This window comes from Xenopus laevis, chromosome 7L (genome assembly GCF_017654675.1).
Source record: "Xenopus laevis strain J_2021 chromosome 7L, Xenopus_laevis_v10.1, whole genome shotgun sequence".
Lineage (NCBI taxonomy): Eukaryota > Metazoa > Chordata > Amphibia > Anura > Pipidae > Xenopus > Xenopus laevis.
In genome coordinates, this window is record NC_054383.1 from 63420487 (window position 1) to 63439477 (window position 18991).

Below are 18991 nucleotides of genomic sequence, written 5' to 3' on the forward strand. Positions count from 1 at the left end.
GGCAGATTTTTCAGTCGGCTACAGGCTCTTTGCTAGGGATGGGCTGCACCTCAATGATGATGGGGCAGCTGTTTTGGGAGAGAAGATGGCTAGAGGGTTGGAGGAGATTTTAAACTAGATGTGGGGGGGGGAGGGTTCAGTAAAAGATTCAGTGGAAGACAGGTTAGATGAGATAGTGGGCAAAGAAAGGGAAAATGGGGGAGGAGATTTGGCTGGGGATACTGTTAAGGATAGGGAGGACCACATGTCATATGTTCAATATGGTACCAGTATTAAATGTATGTTTACAAATGCAAGAAGTCTGACTGGTAAAATGGGAGAGCTGGAGCTGCTGGTGTTGGAAGGAAAATATGATGTGATTGGTGTGGCCGAAACATGGCTGAATGAGTCGCATGACTGGGCAGTAAATATCAGTGGCTATACTTTGTTTCAGAGGGATAGAGGCAATAGAAAAGGAGGAGGGGTATGTCTGTATGTTAGGCAGGATTTAAAGGACCAGTAACATCAAAAATTTTTTTAAAGAAATTCGTTATTATACATCGAAAACTATACACCAACACAAATTAAACTTTAAAATTGCAAAGCCTTTATTAAGAAATAACTTACCGAAACTCCACTTCCGCTCCTGTACAGAAAAGGCGACACGGCGATGATCCATCCTGCGGCATTCTATTTCTCCTCCCTGGCTATCGCCCATATTGTACTGACAGCATGTGAAGCTGCGTTCTGCATATCGGATCCCTTGATGTACTGTACGAAAATAGCCTGAATGAAAAGAACCCAGGACAAGGGCAGCCACAGAATGACTGAGTGGGAACTGTGCAAGCAGCCACTGACAGGATTTTATCTCTCACCCGGCTCTGGGGCGCCTTTCTAGTGCGATTGGATTTGGATCTCACCAAGGACCTCTGTACACGGACATTACCTCTCCAGAAGCTGCGAGGCAATGCACAGCTCCGCTGTCTTCTTCCAGCGCGTCCTTTGGCTACGCGTATCCATTTGGAAGCAGTTACTACGGCTGCCGGGTATCACAACTTATCATCTGGCCGAGAAATACCCAAAGCCTCAGTCCCACAACTTATCAACCGGCCGAGAAATACCCAGAGCCCAGCAACCCCTCCTCCAGGGAGAAGGAGTTTGCATTTTATCCCAGTTTTGCCAGTTCCTATCAGGCAGGTCCCTGGACTTGGACTTGTTAGTAGTGCCGGGGATCAGTAGCCAACTGGCCCAGACATGATGCGCTGCTGTCTATGGACATCCCTCCCTTATGTCGGATCCCGACAGTGGCTGCTTGCACAGTTCCCACTCAGTCCTCCCAAACAGGGTGGCGGCGACGAGGAGCAGGCGGGGAAGACTGGCAAGTAGTATCCATTCGGGGGCAGATGATAAGTTGTGGGACTGAGATAACCGGCAGCCGTAGTAACTGCTTACAAATTGATACGCGTAGCCAAAGGATGTGCTGGAAGTAGACAGCGGAGCTGTGCATTGCCTCACAGCTTCTGGAGAGGTAATGTCCATGTACAGAGGTCCTTGGTGAGATCCAAATCCAATCGCACTAGAAAGGCGCCCCAGAGCCGGGTGAGAGATAAAATCCCGACAGTGGCTGCTTGCACAGTTCCCACTCAGTCCTTCCGTGGCTGCGCTTGTCCTGGGTTTTTTTCATTCAGGCTATTTTCATGCAGTACATCAAGGGATCCGAAATTCAGAACACAGCTTCACACGCTGTCAGTACAATATGGGCGATAGCCAGGGAGGAGAAATAGAATGCCGCAGGATGGATCATCGCCGTGTCGCCTTTTCTGTACAGGAGCGGAAGTGGAGTTTCGGTAAGTTATTTCTTAATAAAGGCTTTGCAATTTTAAAGTTTAATTTGTGTTGGTGTATATTTTTCGATGTATACTAACAAATTTTTTTAAAAAAAATGTTGATGTTACTGGTCCTTTAAAAGCTCATATAAAGGAGGAGGTTATGTTAGAAAATGAGGGGGGTAGAAGTCGTATGGGTGGAGTTCTTCACCAATTGTAAAGAATCCAGCAAATAAATTGTAGGCGTATGCTATAGACCCCCTAATGTAAGTGAGGAGGAGGAGGCGAAGCTCCTCATGCAAATAGAAAAGGCTGCTAGTTTAGGTAAAGTAATGATAATGGGGGATTTTAATTACCCAGATATTGACTGGAGCAACGGTACTGCTAGATTAGTTAATGGGAACAAGTTTATAAACTTATTGCACAACAATTTTTTAGCACAGGTTGTTGAGGAGCAACAAAAACCATGAATTTTGGAAAAGCTAATTTTAGTGCCTTGAGGGCTGCCCTACAGAGCATTGATTGGGGCATTAGGTTTTCAGCTAAAAACACAGAACAGAAATGGTTGTCCCTTAAAATGATATTAAATCATTACTGTTCTCAATTTATTCCCTTAAGGACTAAATGTAGAAGCTCTAAGAATCATCCTGTGTGGCTTAATACAGAAGTAAAGAAATTAATGGGAAAGAAGAGAAAGGCATTTAAAAACTACAAATCTGTAGGGACAAAAGCTGCATTTAATGAATATAAACACTGTAATAAATGTTGTAAATCAGCAATCCGGAAGGCTAAGAAAAGAAATGAAGAGTTAATTGCGGTGGAGGTGAAAACTAACCCTAAAGTTTTTTAAATATATTAATAGTAAAAAGATGCAGGTTGAGAGTGTTGCTCCATTAAATAATGGTACCACTATGGTTGTAACAGATACAGAAAAGGCAAATGTGTTAAATCAGTTCTTTTCTTTAGTGTATACAATAGATGAGTCTGGGTTCACAAGCTCACTTTATAACTGCATGAATGGTTCAGCTCAATCTAGTCAGTGGCTGACTCAGGATATGATTCAAAAAGCTTTAATACAAATTAATGTAAACAAGGCTCCAGGGCCTGATGGCATACACCCCTGGGTTTTTAGAGAGCTTAGTTCAGTTTTAGACCAGCCCTTATTTCTGATTTTCTCAGATTCACTGTCATCTGGTATGGTGCCTATGGATTGGAGAAAAGCTGATGTTATTCCAATATTTAAAAAGGGATTACGATCTCAGCCTGGCAATTATAGGCCAGTAAACTTGACATCTGTGGTGGGCAAATTATTTGAAGGCTTGTTAAGGGATCACATTCAAAATTTTGTCCTAATGAATGGCATTATGAGCAACAATCAGCATGGCTTTATGAACGATAGGTCATGTCAGACGAATTTGATTGCATTTTATGATGTGGTAAGTAAGATTCTGGACAGTGGGGGGGCAGTAGATGTGATCTATTTGGATTTTGCCAAAGCGTTTGATACTGTGCCCCACAAACGACTGCTTTCTAAACTAAGGTCTGTTGGGCTTAATGAAGTCGTTTGCACGTGGATAGGAAACTGGCTACAGGATCGGGTATAGAGGGTGGTTGTTAATGGGACATTCTATACTTGGAGTAAGGTTCTTAGTGGGGTCCCCCAGGGCTCAGTATTGGGTCCACTTTTATTTAACTTGTTCATTAATGACTTAGGGGAGGGTGTTGTAAGTAATGTATCAGTGTTTGCAGATGACACAAAATTATCCAGCCCAATTAATTCCATCCAGGATGTGGCATCCTTGCAACATGATCTTGACAAACTGGCAATCTGGGCAGCTAAGTGGCAAATGAGATTCAATGTTGATAAATGTAAAGTCATGCACCTGGGATGTAAAAATATCCAAGCCACTTATACCCTTAATGGGACTGCACTAGGCAAATCTATTATGGAAAAGGACCTTGGAGTCCTTGTAGATGATAAACTTGGCTGTAGCAAGCAATGCCAGTCGGCAGCATCAAGGGCAAATAAGGTCTTGAGCTGTATTAAAAGGGGCATAGAGTCAAGGGAGGAGGGGGTCATTCTTCCACTGTATAGAGCACTTGTAAGGCCCCATCTAGAATATGCTGTACAGGTTTGGTCTCCATCACTCAAACAGGACATTGTTGTATTAGAGAGGGTACAGAGAAGGGCAACTAAGCTGGTAAAAGATATTGAAAATCTTAGCTATGAGGAAAGACTGGCCAAATTGGGGATGTTCACGCTGGAGAAGAGGTGCTTAAGGGGTGATATGACTATGTATAAATATATAAGGGGATCATATAATAATCTCTCTAATGCTTTATTTACCAGTAGGTCTTTCCAGCTGACACGAGGTTACCCATTCCTATTAGAAGAAAAGAGGTTCCGCCTAAATATTCGGAAGGGGATTTTTACAGTGAGAGCTGTGAAGATGTGGAATTCTCTCCCTGAATCAGTTGTACAGGCTGATACATTAGATAGCTTTAAGAAGGGATTGGATAGCTTTTTAGCAAGTGAGGGAATACAGGGTTATGGGAAATAGCCCATAGTCCAAGTTGATCCAGGGACTAGTCCAATTGCCATTTTGGAGTCAGGAAGAAATTTTTCCCCCTCTAAGGCAAATTGGAGAGGCTTCAGATGGGTTTTTTGACTTCCTCTGGATCAACTGGCAGATAGGTAGATTAAAAAAAATAAAAAAATAAAAAAGTTGAACTCAATGGACATGTGTCTAAGTGTAAGGTTGAAAAAATGGTCGCCTTTTCGCCGTTTCTGAAGAGGACAGGAAGTGGACTTTCTGTAAGTTATTTCTTAATAAAGGCTTTGCTATTTAAAAGTTTAATTTGTCTTGGTGTTTATTTTTCATTGTGCACTAATGAATTTTAAAACTTTTTTTTTTGATGTTACTGGTCCTTTAATATCAACTGAAGCCCTCTAGTGGCTGGAGATAAAACACACCACAGATGCCCCTTAAATTTCATTTAAACTCAATGGGGTCGATTTATCAATGAGTGAAGTTAGAGATCACAGTCAGTAGAGTGAAATACCGCCTCTCTCCATTCATTTCTATGGGTTTTTTAAAGGCATAGTTATCAAAGGGTGCTAGTGAAAGTTCACCATTTGATAAATATGCCTTTAAAAATCCCATACACCTCAAAAACTGCTGATTTGGCAAGAAGATCTTTGCCCAATATTGCCACCTACATTTTGGACGCACGCACCATATGTTAACTTGCAATGCAGCTTCTTTTCCAATACTTTTAGGGTAATTACATCTGCTATGAGGAAATTAGCTGCATACAATTGTGGCTAATGTATATAAATGTGCAGACTTGTATTTGTGCATCAACATGAACCGGACGCATCTGGAAATTCCAGATGGCATCACTTCAACTGCAACTGAAAAAACAGGTGCATCTGATTCTTTAGGTGCACATTGACAGTGTCCATTGATGCAGGTCACCTTCAGAGGCGTTGGTAGCTCTAAGGTTGCCCTATGTCAAATAAATGCAATTTATTCACACAGCAACTACACTGATTTTGGGTAAATGAAGCCTCTTATCTCTTATTTAAATTTTTTCTTTAATGTGTTGTTACCATATATACTCGGGTATAAGCTGACCCGAGTATAAGCCGAGGTACCTAATTTTTAAAAACTGGGAAAAGTTATTGACTCGGGGGCGTGGCCTGACTGCTGATGGGATAGCACGCACTTGGTGGAGCTCCGCAGCATACCCTGCTAATATCCTGAATAACCTGCAATATTTCCTTTATTTTTGGAGCTGGAGCACTCACTACAACCTCCCTTACCCCAGAGAGAGCTCATGGGGCAGAATAAAGCACAGAAAAGGGCTTCAGAGGCTGCATCCCGGCTGGACAAGTATGCCAGAAACTCGTCTCAAAATGGCGGCGGTAAAGGCCTGGCTGCGCAACGCTCTTCACCTGTGAGGGAGAATGAGACGGAGGACTCTACCACTGATAACAGAGTCGGTGACCCACAACCGGAAGGTGTTACTCTGAGAAGAAATCAGGGCTGCTAATGATACCTGTACAACTCTTATACAATCCAAGACTGACGAAATCAAAATCGATTTGTCCATTATCAAGCACGATCTCCAAAAGCTGAGGGAAAGAACTACGGCAGTGGAGTCGCGGGTGAGAAATCTTGAGGACTCGTGCAGTGAGTTACCCGCCCAATATCGTGCAATGCAAAAAATGATGGTGGAATGTCAGCGCAAATCGGATGATTTGGAAAATCGCCTGCGTAGTAGTAACTTGCGGTTCGTGGGCTTCCCCGAAAAGGCTGAGGGGGCCGCTCCCGAAACTTTTCTTGAAACCTGGCTCAAGACCACCTTTGGAGCAGCCCAACTTTCCCCGACGTTTACTATTGAACGGGCGCACCGGTTACCTACCAGGCAGTCGCCTCCGGGAGCCCCGCCTAGGCCGTTGATCTCTAAACTCCTCAACGCAAGGGATCGAGACAAGGTGCTTGCTCTGGCGAGAGTACAGGGTCAGCTGCATTATCAAGATGCCACTGTCTCCATCTATGCTGACTATTCTATGGAGGTCCAGCGACAACGCGCGGGATTCCAGAGCTGCAAGATCCGACTCCGCAATGCTGGGCTCACGTATGCCATGCTGTATCCGGCCAGGCTCCGGGTACAAGCGGATGATCGCACCCTGTTTTTCACGGCACCACAGGATCTGAACCAGTGGTTGGATGCGAGGGGTGTGAATTAACACGTTCTACGGATCTACCGCGCTCTCTCTGTGAGTACTGTACATGTATGCCTTTTGCCATGCCTTGCGGGAGGCTTTACTCCGTCATCTCTGCCCGGCCGGGCATTGTCGCACTGTCTGGGACTTGGCCTTAATTCCAACACCTAAGAAGTGACTCTTTGAGTTTCCCGGCAGAACACTAATTCTACCTTGGCTTGGTCTACCGTTTTATTAAGGCCGAATGTGCCGCTGCTATCCTGTTTTGTTCCCTGGCAGGTTATCATTTATTTTCATATTCTGAACCTGTGGGTTCCTTTTTTTTTTACTTCCCAAGGTGCGACTTTTTCCCTTTTTGTTTTTTATTTGACTTTTTTGACTTTTAGTTTGTTGGTTGAAGCCGCTAAATTTGTTCACGATTAGTGGCGCCAACAGACTGGCACGACCCGCCCCCAACCAGGATGTGCAAACGGGTTAAGTTTTGGGCTCGAGTTCTACCTTTTGTTAGATATGAGGTGGAAGGGGAGGGGGGATTTTTTTGTGGGCGGCATAGAGTTGTTCTGTTGTTACACATCTCTAAGCCTATTGTTAAACTTTTTTCTGCAATTTTTTTTCTTTATGCTCAAAGAACCGATTTGAAATGTACTGCAATGTTTATGGTGTTTATGCTGTTGCAACTGGGTAGACAGGAAAATGGCGATTAACCTCACTAGCTGGAATGTAAGGGGTCTGAACTGCCCAATAAAACGTAGATTGGTTATGGATTTCCTGAAGCGACATGCCACCTCCATTGCATTCCTGCAGGAAACCCACCTAACTGGTTCCAAGGTGATGGCTCTGAGAAGACCCTGGGTGGGATGGGCATACCATGCTGAATTCTCGACTCATTCCTCAGGGGTGTCCATCCTAATCGGTAAATCTGTACCCTTTGTTTTTGGTAGCATTAAATCTGATCCTAAAGGCAGATATATTTTCCTACATGGTCACATTCATTCACGGGAGGTTTTGCTGGCGAATATTTATATCCCCCCGCCATTTGATGCTCGGGTACTTCAATGCCTAGCTGACCAACTCCTTCTATACCCTCATGCCTTGGTCATAGCAGCAGGGGATTTTAATGAAGTCATGTGTCCAGAGGTTGATAGACTGTTAAAGCGTTTAGACAGACCACCCCCGCAACACACTAGGCTAAGCAGAATGATTCAAGGGTTGGAGTTACTGGATATCTGGCGTGTCACAAACCCAGCTAAAAAACTATACTCCTGCTATACAGTCGCCCAGCAGGCGCTCTCTAGAATAGACCTGGCCTTTGTGAATGCAGCTGCGGTCCCTCATGTCGCATTTTCCTGCTATCTCCCTAGGGGTATCTCTGACCATGCCCCTCTCCAACTTAAGCTCACTGCCCTGCATAAGCCTAGACCTCGCCTCTCTATCCATCCAGTTTGGTTGAACATTTTGGACAACCACAAGGATGTAGAAGCTGTGATACAAGAATTCCTGGAACTAAATTCGGGTATCCCTAGTATTCTACCTATTTGGGACTCCCTTAAGATATATATCCGGAATTGCATAGCAGCGGATATTATTGCCTTTAAGAAGCAGTCTAGGCTTGCAACCCAGGTCTTGGAAGAGGAGATAGCTGTATGTGATGCCCGTGCTGCTCTAGCCCCTACTCCTGAGAATTTTAAGCTACTGCCAGTAGTCCAGGACAAATATTCTATGAGTCTAAAAGCCAGTGCGCAAAACCGTCTCTACTTTTCTAAAGTTGGAGTGTACGAGCAGGGAGAGAAGGCAGGGAGAATGCTCGCACACCTAGCCAAGGCCCACCATACACCACCCCCGATTCCTGTCTTAAAGGACAAACTGGGGATCCTCCACACTGACCCTAGTGAGGTGAAAGACATGCTAGCTGATTTTTACACTGATCTGTATTCGAGCAAGTTGAGTGTGTCTATGAATGAAATTGTAACCTTTTTGCAAAAAGGGGATCTTCCTGCTCTCACCCCTGAGTATAGGGAAACCTTAGAGGCAGATTTATCCCTCCTTGAAATTCAGGAAGCAATTGATTCCTTTCCTATAGGTAAAGCTGTCGGGTCTGATGGCCTCCCTATAGAGATCTATAAGCGCCACTCTAAAACGTTGTCACCGCAGCTCCTGAATTTGTACACTGAAGCCATTCAGTTGGGGCAGTTACCACAATCCCTATATGAGGCAGCCATTGTACTTCTTCCCAAGCCAGGAAAGGATCCTCAGCTTTGTGAATCCTTTCGTCCCATCTCCCTTCTCACGGCCGATGTGAAAATCTATGCAAAAATTCTTGCTAGGAGACTAAGCAGGGTCATTACCCAGATTGTCAACCCCGACCAGGTGGGATTCATCCCCCAGAAAACCACTAGTCTAAACACTAGGAGGCTTTATCTTAATGGAGGTAGGGCCATTGCGGTGCTTGACATTGCCAAAGCTTTTGATACGGTGGAATGGCCCTACCTCTGGCAGGTTATGGAGTCGATGGGCTTTGGCCCGAAATACATTACCATGGTTCAATTGCTATACAAACTCCCCACAGCTTCCTTGAGGCTAAACTCTCTGCATACCCCGAGCTTTTCCCTCACCAGAGGAACGAGGCAGGGATGCCCTCTTTCCCCTTTGCTCTTCGCTTTGGCCATTGAACCCTTTGCCCAAGCAGTAAGGTTGCATCCTCAAATTAGAGGGTTTGAAAGGGAGGGCCAAGTGGAGAAGATTCAACTGTATGCAGATGACACACTTGTGTACCTGGGGGATAGAGGTCCATCTCTGCAAGCCTTGGTTGAGCTCACACAAGACTTTGGCAGAGTTTCTGGATTACAAACAAACATGCAAAAATCTGTACTGTTTTTGGTGGATGGGTTGCTACCAGGCGAAACGTTGCATAACTGTCCCTTGCAGGTAGTAAATTCTTTCACTTACTTGGGTTTGCAAATAGCACTGCCAATTGGGCGGTTTCAGGAATTGAATCTGGATCGGTTAACTCTGTGGACTCAACTCAAATTCAAAACCTGGGACTCCTTGCCTTTGGGGCCCGCTGGTAGGGTGCAGCTAATTAAAATGTTTATTTTAAATGGTTATATACCCTCTGGCATTAGCCTGTTCTTATACCTAAGAAGTTCTTTGCAGGACTAAATAGCACTATCAGCCAATTCATATGGGGTGCCTCTAGGCCACGATTACGCCTCACTACCTTAATGAGACCTAGGGATGAGGGGGGTTTGGCACTGCCAGATCTATATTTGTATTACATCGCAGCACAGCTCACTCATTGCATACCGTGGGTGCAGGAAGGTATAGCTCCTCCGCTGTCACAGCTCTGGTCGATAGCGGCGCAACATCCGACCACCCCATGGGCAGCACTGTTGGTTAAACAGCCTAAGAAACTGCAAATGCCGTTGGTGTGGCTACAGAGCTATATCTTACGTAGTGCCCATAGAATGGTTGGTTACAACCAACTTGCCCCCCAAACTCCTCTTTGGGGTAATCCTGAGCTAGTGGGTCTGGCGGGGTTTCCTCCCCCAAAGATATGGTGTGATCTTGGGATTGTTTCTGTGGGGGACATTTGGGAGGCTGATCAGATGCTTTCTCTGCTCCACCTTCACCAAACTAGAAACCTTCCCCAAGCTCAATGGTTAATGTACCATAGAATTACCTTGCAGGAATTTAGACGGCGACCGAACACTGAGATTGCGAACTCACCCATTATTGAGGCCCTATCCGCCAGTACCCCCAAGAGAAGGATCTCACATTTGTACGCACATTTATCCAAACCACAATATGTGGATACCGAATTAAAGGCCAGAGGGGCATGGGAGGCAGATGTAGGCATAATCACTGATGAACAGTGGGAATGGGTATTGCACACTCCTACACTAGTAGCCCACTCATATAGGCACAACCTATTACAGTTGTACTTGATCCATAGAGCATACTATACAGTACAGAGACTATATGCTATGAAGCTGTTGCCTTCTCCCATGTGCCCCAGATGTGACTTGGAACCTGCTACTTTGCTTCACACGCTTTGGGAGTGCCACAGGGTCCAGGTGTACTGGAAAGAAATTATTCTTTGTCTGTCCTCGATGGTACCAGATTGGGGTGTGGGGGATGCTAGAAATTGTATGTTAACTATTGATCTCAATGAAACATTGGACTTACATACCAGGCTTTTTCTTGTCAAAGCGCTATTTCAGGCAAGACGCTTATTAACTCTACACTGGAAAGACCTAACCCCTCTGACATTTAGAGATTGGCACCTAGCTATGGCAGACTTGGCCGCTCTTGAACGAGTGGTGTTGGAAAAGAGGGGACAAATGCTCAAATACATTCAAATATGGAGACATTGGTCTAGCCACGTTGAGTTACTTGAAAATGGCACGGGATAGTGTGGAGTCATGGAGTTAGCTTCCTGAGCGGGGGATGGGTATCTGAGAGCTCTGATGGTGTAATACATCTGTTCTAATTGCCATTGTTGCTGACAGTACGCATTGGAATGTTTCTTGTACATTGTTCTGATTGATGTAACCCTATAACATTGCTGTAATGACTCTGTTTCAATAAAATCTTCTTTGAGCAAAAAAAAAAAAAAAAGTTATTGACTCGAGTATAAGCCTAGGGTCAGAAATGCAGCAGCTACTGGTAAGTTTAAATAATCAAAAATTGAGGCATGAGTGGGTTAAATGTTTTTGAATACGGTATTTATGTTATTATCCCACTGTTACTATAGGCACCATCTCTCCCTACTATACCTGCTATCCCACAGTCACACTCCCTTCCCAGAGACCATTATCCCACTGTTACTATAGTCACCATCTCTCCCTACTAAACCTGCTATTTCATAGTTACCAACTTACCATAACTTCCCAAAGGGTATTATCCCTTGGTTAGATTTGCTGTTGTAGAGAGCATAACTTTTAATTTTCAGATTGAAAATGTGGAAGTTAAGTTGCTGCATGTGGCACAATACATGGCTCCACAACTGTGGTCTATTTCATATTGCCCAGTCAAATAGAAAACAGGTATCTATTATCTATTTGTATTGACATACATTTGTATTGACATCTCTTACAAGAAAATTATTTTTTTCCATTGTGTGGCACGGTACTGCCTGAGCTTTTCTTGCCTCATGTTAAAATCAGCACTGCAGATACTACCATAACTGGAAAAGGGAAGCTGTTATATATTAATTTTTATATACGGTACCATATTTTTTCCCTGCTCCCCAGGGCCTGGGCCTGTCAAATTGGTGCGGTTGAAGACAAGTGTGCATCGCCGATGACATTGCGACGCTGGTGAAGTCACATGCAGTGTGTGTTCAGCTTCCACCCTTCAGGTGTAATGGAAACTATGACACTCACCCAAGATGGCGTCCAAGATGGCGACCTTCTGCTCCACCGCATGGCTCCTGCTGGGCGCTGTCCTGTGACATCGGCATCTTCTCGATCTGGGATTGGTCGCCGACGACGGAACGGACGCCGGCGTCAGAATCGGGTGCCGGCGTCAGGGCGTCAGCGTGGGGACGCTGGCGTCTGCGTCTGACGCCAGCGCGTCAACATTTCGGCGCCAAGCCATGGACTATTTAAACCCCATTGCCCTTTTCTTTCTTGCCCAATTATAGGTTCCATTGACTTGTGTTCCTGGGTGTGACTTCTATTCTGATTTTCTGTGTACCGATCTTTGCCTGTTTCCTTGTCTCCGCTGTTTGCCGCCTGAACTGACCTTTTGCCTGTACCCTGACGATTCTTCTGGATAAACCCTTTTGTACTTCGAACCTGGTTTTGTCTCCTCTTTGGTCCGCACTATTACTGCTGCGCCTTCGGGCCCATTACATCAGGCATCTGATTTGACTGCCTGCGGCGCACAGAATAGAGGTTGTGCGCGAGCTGCTGGGGCCCTGCGGCGCTCAGAAGAGAGGATGTGTGCGAGCTGCTGGGGACCTGCGGCGCACAGAAGAGAGGATGTGCGCAAGCTGCTGGGGCCCTGTGGCGAGCAGAAGAGAGGATGTGCGCAAGCTGCTGGGGCCCTGTGGCGCACAGAAGAGAGGATGTGCGCGAGCTGCCGATGGCCCTGTGGTGTACAGAAGAGGTGCAGGTCAGCACAGCCATCCACTCCGAGCGCTAGGTACCCTATATCTGCTTTGATCAGCAAAGGATCATTTTTGTACAAGCAGCCCTGACTCGAGTATAAGCCAAGGTAGACTTTTTCAGCATATTTTGGACGCTGAAAAACTCGGCTTATACTCAAGTATATACGGTACCACTGTAATTTATTCAGTTTCTTTTATATTTGCAAGCTCCAGTCATTTCTGTTACAGAATGTTGTATAGTAAGCATTATGTTTCCATACAACTATAATGTTGTATTCTGTAGTATGGAAATAATAAAGATGATGAATATTGAAGGTACTGTTGATGTTGACTTTTGTTGCAGCGTTCATGGTTTGTTTGGTGCGGGAGAATTCTTAAGTAAACATGAGTAATGTGTTTTTAGACTGTAATATTTTCCTATTTAAAGGGATATTCCATGAAAACGTTGGCCCATATATAAAAGTGAATCTGTTTTATATTGGTAGCATGTTAGTTTATATCTCTAGATGGGAGTATTGCACCTTAAATTATATATACTGTTAAGCGACACAATTGGCTCATTATGCTCAACAACAAGGCAGACCAAAGATAACATTCTAAAGTCCACAGCTCTGGAAACCATCAGTAAACAATGCCCACTCCAACCGGGAATTCTTAGTACTGTGTACAAACTGTTAAATCAACCTCCCCAACTATCCCTGAAACTGGGATAAATGCTGAAATGGGAGAAAGACAAATGCCACAATTGCAACCGAGCACTGGGCCCAATACAGCCTTACTGCACATAAAGGGAGAACTTGTGTGACCATCAGAGAGACTTCCATTAAACTACTTAATAGGACTTATTTAATCCCTACAAGACTGAACAAACTTTACCCCACATGCAACTAGGGTTGCCACCTGGCCGGTATTTTACCGGCCTGACCGGTAAAAATACCAATTGATCCCAATGTTATTAATAGGGTAAAAACATAAATATATAGGAAGGCCAGTATTTTGTTCCAGAAAAGGTGGCAACCCTACGTGTAACCCACAATGCTTCTGAGGCTGTTCAGATCCTGGGACTATACTCCACATTTGGTGGAACTGTAAGGTTATATCTAAATTATGGGATGCAGTTACCAATCTCCTTTCCAGAGTCCTCCATGTTACTAGGGAAAAAAACACAAAAATATACCAACCCGGCTCATAGGTTGAGCCAACACATACTGATGGCTGTGAGACTAATCATAGCAGGTAATTGGAAAAAAACAGGAGGAACCATTGGGATCCCTAAAGACAAAGATAATTGGCATAGCCACCAACGAAAAGCTTAAATATACATTGAAGAATGATATGGCAGCCTATTACAAAATATGGCTCCCTATGTTAGCTCATGAAAATGACTCTCAGGTGTTTCTGGCCCTATACTCATGACGAGGGGACATATTTAAGGAAAAACCGGTAAGCCAATTATTCTAAAACCAACATAGAAATAATAACAGTAATACCCCACCGCCATATAACGATCATTATTTTTAACATATTAAAAATATGTACTTTTTTCCCCTTTTTTGTATTCTTTCTTCTTTTGAGTTTCATTTACCCACCCCCTTTTTTTCTTTCTTTTCCTCACTTTTCTTTTCCTTTTTTTTCTTTATTTATCAGTTGGGTATTAATATGCAACCAGTGGACGACCCATTTCATGTACAATGAAAGTTAATAAAACATGTCAGTTTAAAAAAATTATATATACTGAATATATATATATATATATATATATATATATATATATATATATATATATATATATATATATATATATATATATATATATATATATATAATTATGGGCACTGTCCCCAAGAGGGCAGGGAATTCCACAAGAAATATATAGAGGCATGGAATTACAATGGTATAAGAAGGGTGAATTTTAAAGAAGCTAAGGAGCCAAACATGTACAGTACATTGTTGTAGTAGTATAGAATCAGCATAGAGTACCAAAGGCAAAAAGTCCCATGCGTATCAGTGTGCGTGAACTTGCGCTGTAAGGTCTAGTGCCTAGGGTGGCTCTGAACTTAAATACAGCTCTGGCCAATCATGTTAAATTATTTTTTTTTATTGTAATGACTATTTGGTGGTGGCAGTAGCACTAACCAGTTGATGAAAACATTGGGGTCTTTTTAAAGAGATGGAGCAATAGTTTTTTTTTTCCCTTTACTTTTAATATATTAGAATTGAGTGAATATGGTGGGGAAGTTATAGTCCTGAAGTAAGTGCTAGCTATTTGGGTTTAATGCTGTACTGACTTATCCCAATGTATATTTAAGAGAGACTTTAAAATTCATTTGTGATATCATACCTCCCAACTGTCCCGTTTTGAGTGGGACAGTCCCACTTTTGACAGCTCAACATGCAGTCCTGCTTTTGTATTGGAAAGTCCCAATTTCTCTGCACTGAACAGCCAAAAAGGATGTTTCTAACGTAATTGGCTCTTGGCAGAGAACCCAGAATAGATACTAAACATACATTTGTAACAGTTTAGTCCCTTGTGAGAAGTTAGACTCAAAGCTGTAATAAACTGTAATAAAACATAAAAACTACAGGAAATGTATTCAAACTTTCATAACCTAATGAATTTTGTAAAAGTGGGATGGCCAAAAAAATGCTGCACTGAGTGCGACAAATTTTTTGTCCTTCTTTCCATTTCCAGAATGTTGGGAGGTATGTGATATTATTAGCCATGCTTCCCACAGGGAGATGCTGAAAGGAAATCTAATGGCTATATGGGGGGTAATGTAATAAAATAAAGGGTTATGGTCTTATGCCTCCTATACATGGCCCTGATTTCAGCTTATCAGACTGTCTGAAGCCAAACTGGTGGCCCATACGACCGCATTGACCCAATAATGTAATCCTTTCCCAATGAGTCTGCATAGGTCTCTATTGTGACTGCAACAAATTACATTTCCTTGATAGATTTTTGTGCTAAAGCTCTTCCAAGGTCTTAGCCACTTTTACTTTATTTTCAGGGAGAATAAATTTGATTTGCTTGCTGTTTCACCTTAATTTTTACTGGGATAAGGCTTCAGAGTTACAACCCTGAACCGATAAAGTCTTGGGTTCAGTGTCCTTTAGTACAAACAACTGTTTGTACTGTAAGAACCGATTACATGTTTTTTAATGGCATTACTGTCCTTGCCAATCAGGTCACTATGTATATACTCAGCAAGCTGGTCTGTGATTGACTAAAAGAGACTCAGCCAAACACAATAATCTCCTTACATAGTGAAACACGTGGCATTTAATCTGTTGCAGAACAAACATGTCAGCCCCTTAACAATTATAACTCATCACTATATTTTTGCCAGTCATTTCACAAGGGAAAATCAGGCATCAAATTAGGGAGCTTTTTTTTTTTTTTTTTTTTTTAATATCAAATGACAATTGTAGTCCTATAACATTGGAAACCACACACTCCCTATGTCTGTAGAAGATTGCAATGAACTTTGAGTTCATGGCAATGCTTTCTAATTTTTTTATTTTTCTAATACCTTGTGTTCTTATTTTTATATAAGGCTGTTGATATTTTTACAGATGCAGGGGGATTGAGAGTTAAATACCCATGCCCACTAGCATATGGTGTAAGACATCAACATTTTTTTAATTTTAATTCATCCTCTCTCTTATATCATAGGCATTTGTCCAGAAATGCAAGGAAAGGTAACTGTTCCTATGTAGGGTTGATATTTATGCTACTGACCACAAAAATATTTCTTCCTCCTGTGTTATGACAATTACCTCCAGTATTCACCAACTTTGGTAAACTCAGTATTGTTATACAAATAAAAGCAATCAGTGTCTAATACTGCTTCATATTTATCATAGAAAGCAACATTATCAGCTGGCTCTAATATATGTCATGAGTAACATGACATATAACTATATAACTATAGATACAATTCTGTTTGCCTGTTTATCAGTGCATAATTCTTGAGTCTTTTTGATATTTAACAGTGAGAAAATGTCTGAATTAAAGTAGCAACAGGCTACTAAACTGAATTTTCTTAAGTTATCTCCACTAAATAGGGAATTTGTGTATGGTATTTCTATGTACTTGACAGTGGTTAGATTACCTTATTTTTGTGAATTATAGATATATATGTTTTTATTTACACACAGTGAAATATGATTGTTCTGTTAAAGATTTGGTACCTGTACGGGGATGTTTGGTTCTGTCCTCAGTCTCTGGCAGACCAGCATTAATAAGAATGTTCTGAAGATTGCCATATGCAGTGGTAAAATCTGAATTATTCTCTGTTCCATATTTCTCCTTGTTTGTCTCTTGCGGCCCTTTACACCACGGAGGTCCATCAGCTGCCATGCCTGGAACCCACACAGCATTGATATCTCTATCTTTAGAGTAGTTAGAATGATCCATGATCAGCTGATCAAGGGATATCTAAGGTACAAAAAAGACAAAGGAAAAGAAAGACGTGGAGACCAAAAGAATAGAAATACAGTATAAAATGGATACAATAAAATACATATATACACACAGGGAAGAATACAGGAAGACATTTAAATGATGTCCTATAATTTCTGACAGTAAATTAGGAGAGAAAGGTGATAAAGACTAACAGCTAATAAGCTTAAAAAAGAGAGTGAGAGAGAGAGAGAGAGAGAGAGAGAGAGAGAGAGAGAGAGAGAGAGAGAGAGAGAGAGAGAGAAAAGGCAGAATGAATCAGACACAGAGGTATTATAAAAGAGAAAGCTCATACACATGCTTGTTTGCACTCACCATGTTTGTGTTTCTCCTGAAAATTAAACACATTTTAGAGGTTACTTTGTTATCTGTTGATAACAATATTGATTTGCTGTAAATGAATTGTTATAGCCTGATACCATTAAGTACAAAGCTTTTAAAAATGTGCCTCTTCATACTGGGTACTAGAGTACTAGACCACAGAGTGTTTTGTATTGTTGAATTCTACCATGTGAGTAACACCTCATTCCAAACTCCTAGAATTGTCTTTTAGAATAAATTAAGGAATTCTGTGGTGATGCCACATCCCATTTTCTTTTTTTTTTTTTAGAAATAATTCCCTGCATCATTGTTCCCTCTAAGCTGTTTACTTGTGTGTTTGTATGCAGCTTATACCATCAGACAAAACAGAGATTATGAAGGGCAATGAAAATGTTGTAGGATCACATATAATTCAGTACTGGCACAGCCCCACCCACAATTGTGTATGCACAGTGTTTAAAGTGCAGAAATAAGATAATTTCGCCCTTGCAGCATAAAAGAAGTTAGAAGGAACTCTGCCTGCCATTTTGTCTTGACATTTTTCCCAGGGAGAAAGATTGTCTAGCTTTAAAAGGTTTATGCATTTGTAATTTCACTTGTGAAAAAAAAAAAAATTTTGAATAAAACAGTGCACTAATTGGTTATGGTGAAATATCTGAGATATATCAACAAATTAAGCTTATAGGTATTGTATAAATGGAAAGGTCACTACCGACATGTTCTTTTACTGTAGGTGATACTTTTCCCCACAATCTCAACTCAGTTCTCCTTAATGACCTTCTGTCACATTATTAATGGCTACTAACAATTTTTCTAGCATGTCAGTCCTGCCCTAAAGCACCATCAGCTATTCTTGTGTTTCCCTACCCTTTTCATTCCTTCAAAGGCACCACTACCCCCTTAAACCATAACAGAATACAGTGTCAGGAACTAACTTTCCATTGGATGCTGTCCAGATTCTCTCTCTCCCGTCTATCGCTCTACTCACACACATAGAAGTGTAATTTTTTTACATAGTGGATTTTATGTAAACAAAGCTTATATGTAAGTGGTATTACACAGTACTAGAAGGCATGAGAAGTGATTATAATAAAATATTTTGTATGTGTTCTTTAAGATAAATATTTATAGTAAAAGCTATTATGGCAAAACTATTGTATAACTTTTGAAATATGTATAAATGGACAACTTACCTTTTAATAAACAGTTCTCAGCTTCTGGAAACCACACAAAAAGTTGAGCAGGTAAAGAAACACAGCAAAAGACAAACCACAAAGAGAGCTGTAGAGGATTAGAGTCTGTTTAAATCCTGCTTCCTCATCTACCCCTCCCTTTCAGGCTTTACTTGAGCTGCTCCCAGCTGTCACTCAGCTTGGGGCATATCTGCAGGTCAGTGGCACAGCAGTGCCTATCAATCATTTTGTGATACCAGGGAACTTATTCCATTACACACAACAGCACCTTGATGTCACAACTATTCCTGCACTGAGGATACAAGTAACTCTGTTGCATTGCTGCAGAAAGTATACATGCATCAAGACCAGTGCTTGCAACTG

At 42.1% G+C, this 18991-nt stretch overlaps 1 protein-coding gene across 1 annotated transcript in view; it reads right to left on the reverse strand.

Annotated features, from left to right (window-relative positions):
• Positions 1-18722, reverse strand: part of carns1.L (carnosine synthase 1 L homeolog) — a 64737-nt gene extending 46015 nt beyond the window's left edge. The window contains exons 1-3 of the mRNA XM_018225586.2: positions 18629-18722; positions 17430-17445; positions 16844-17090 (exon numbers count right to left, since the gene is read on the reverse strand). Coding sequence (XP_018081075.1) covers positions 16844-17090; positions 17430-17432 — 250 coding nt within the window. The 5' untranslated portion in view covers positions 17433-17445; positions 18629-18722. The remainder of the gene's footprint in view (positions 1-16843; positions 17091-17429; positions 17446-18628) is intronic.
• Positions 18723-18991: the final 269 nt, after the last annotated feature.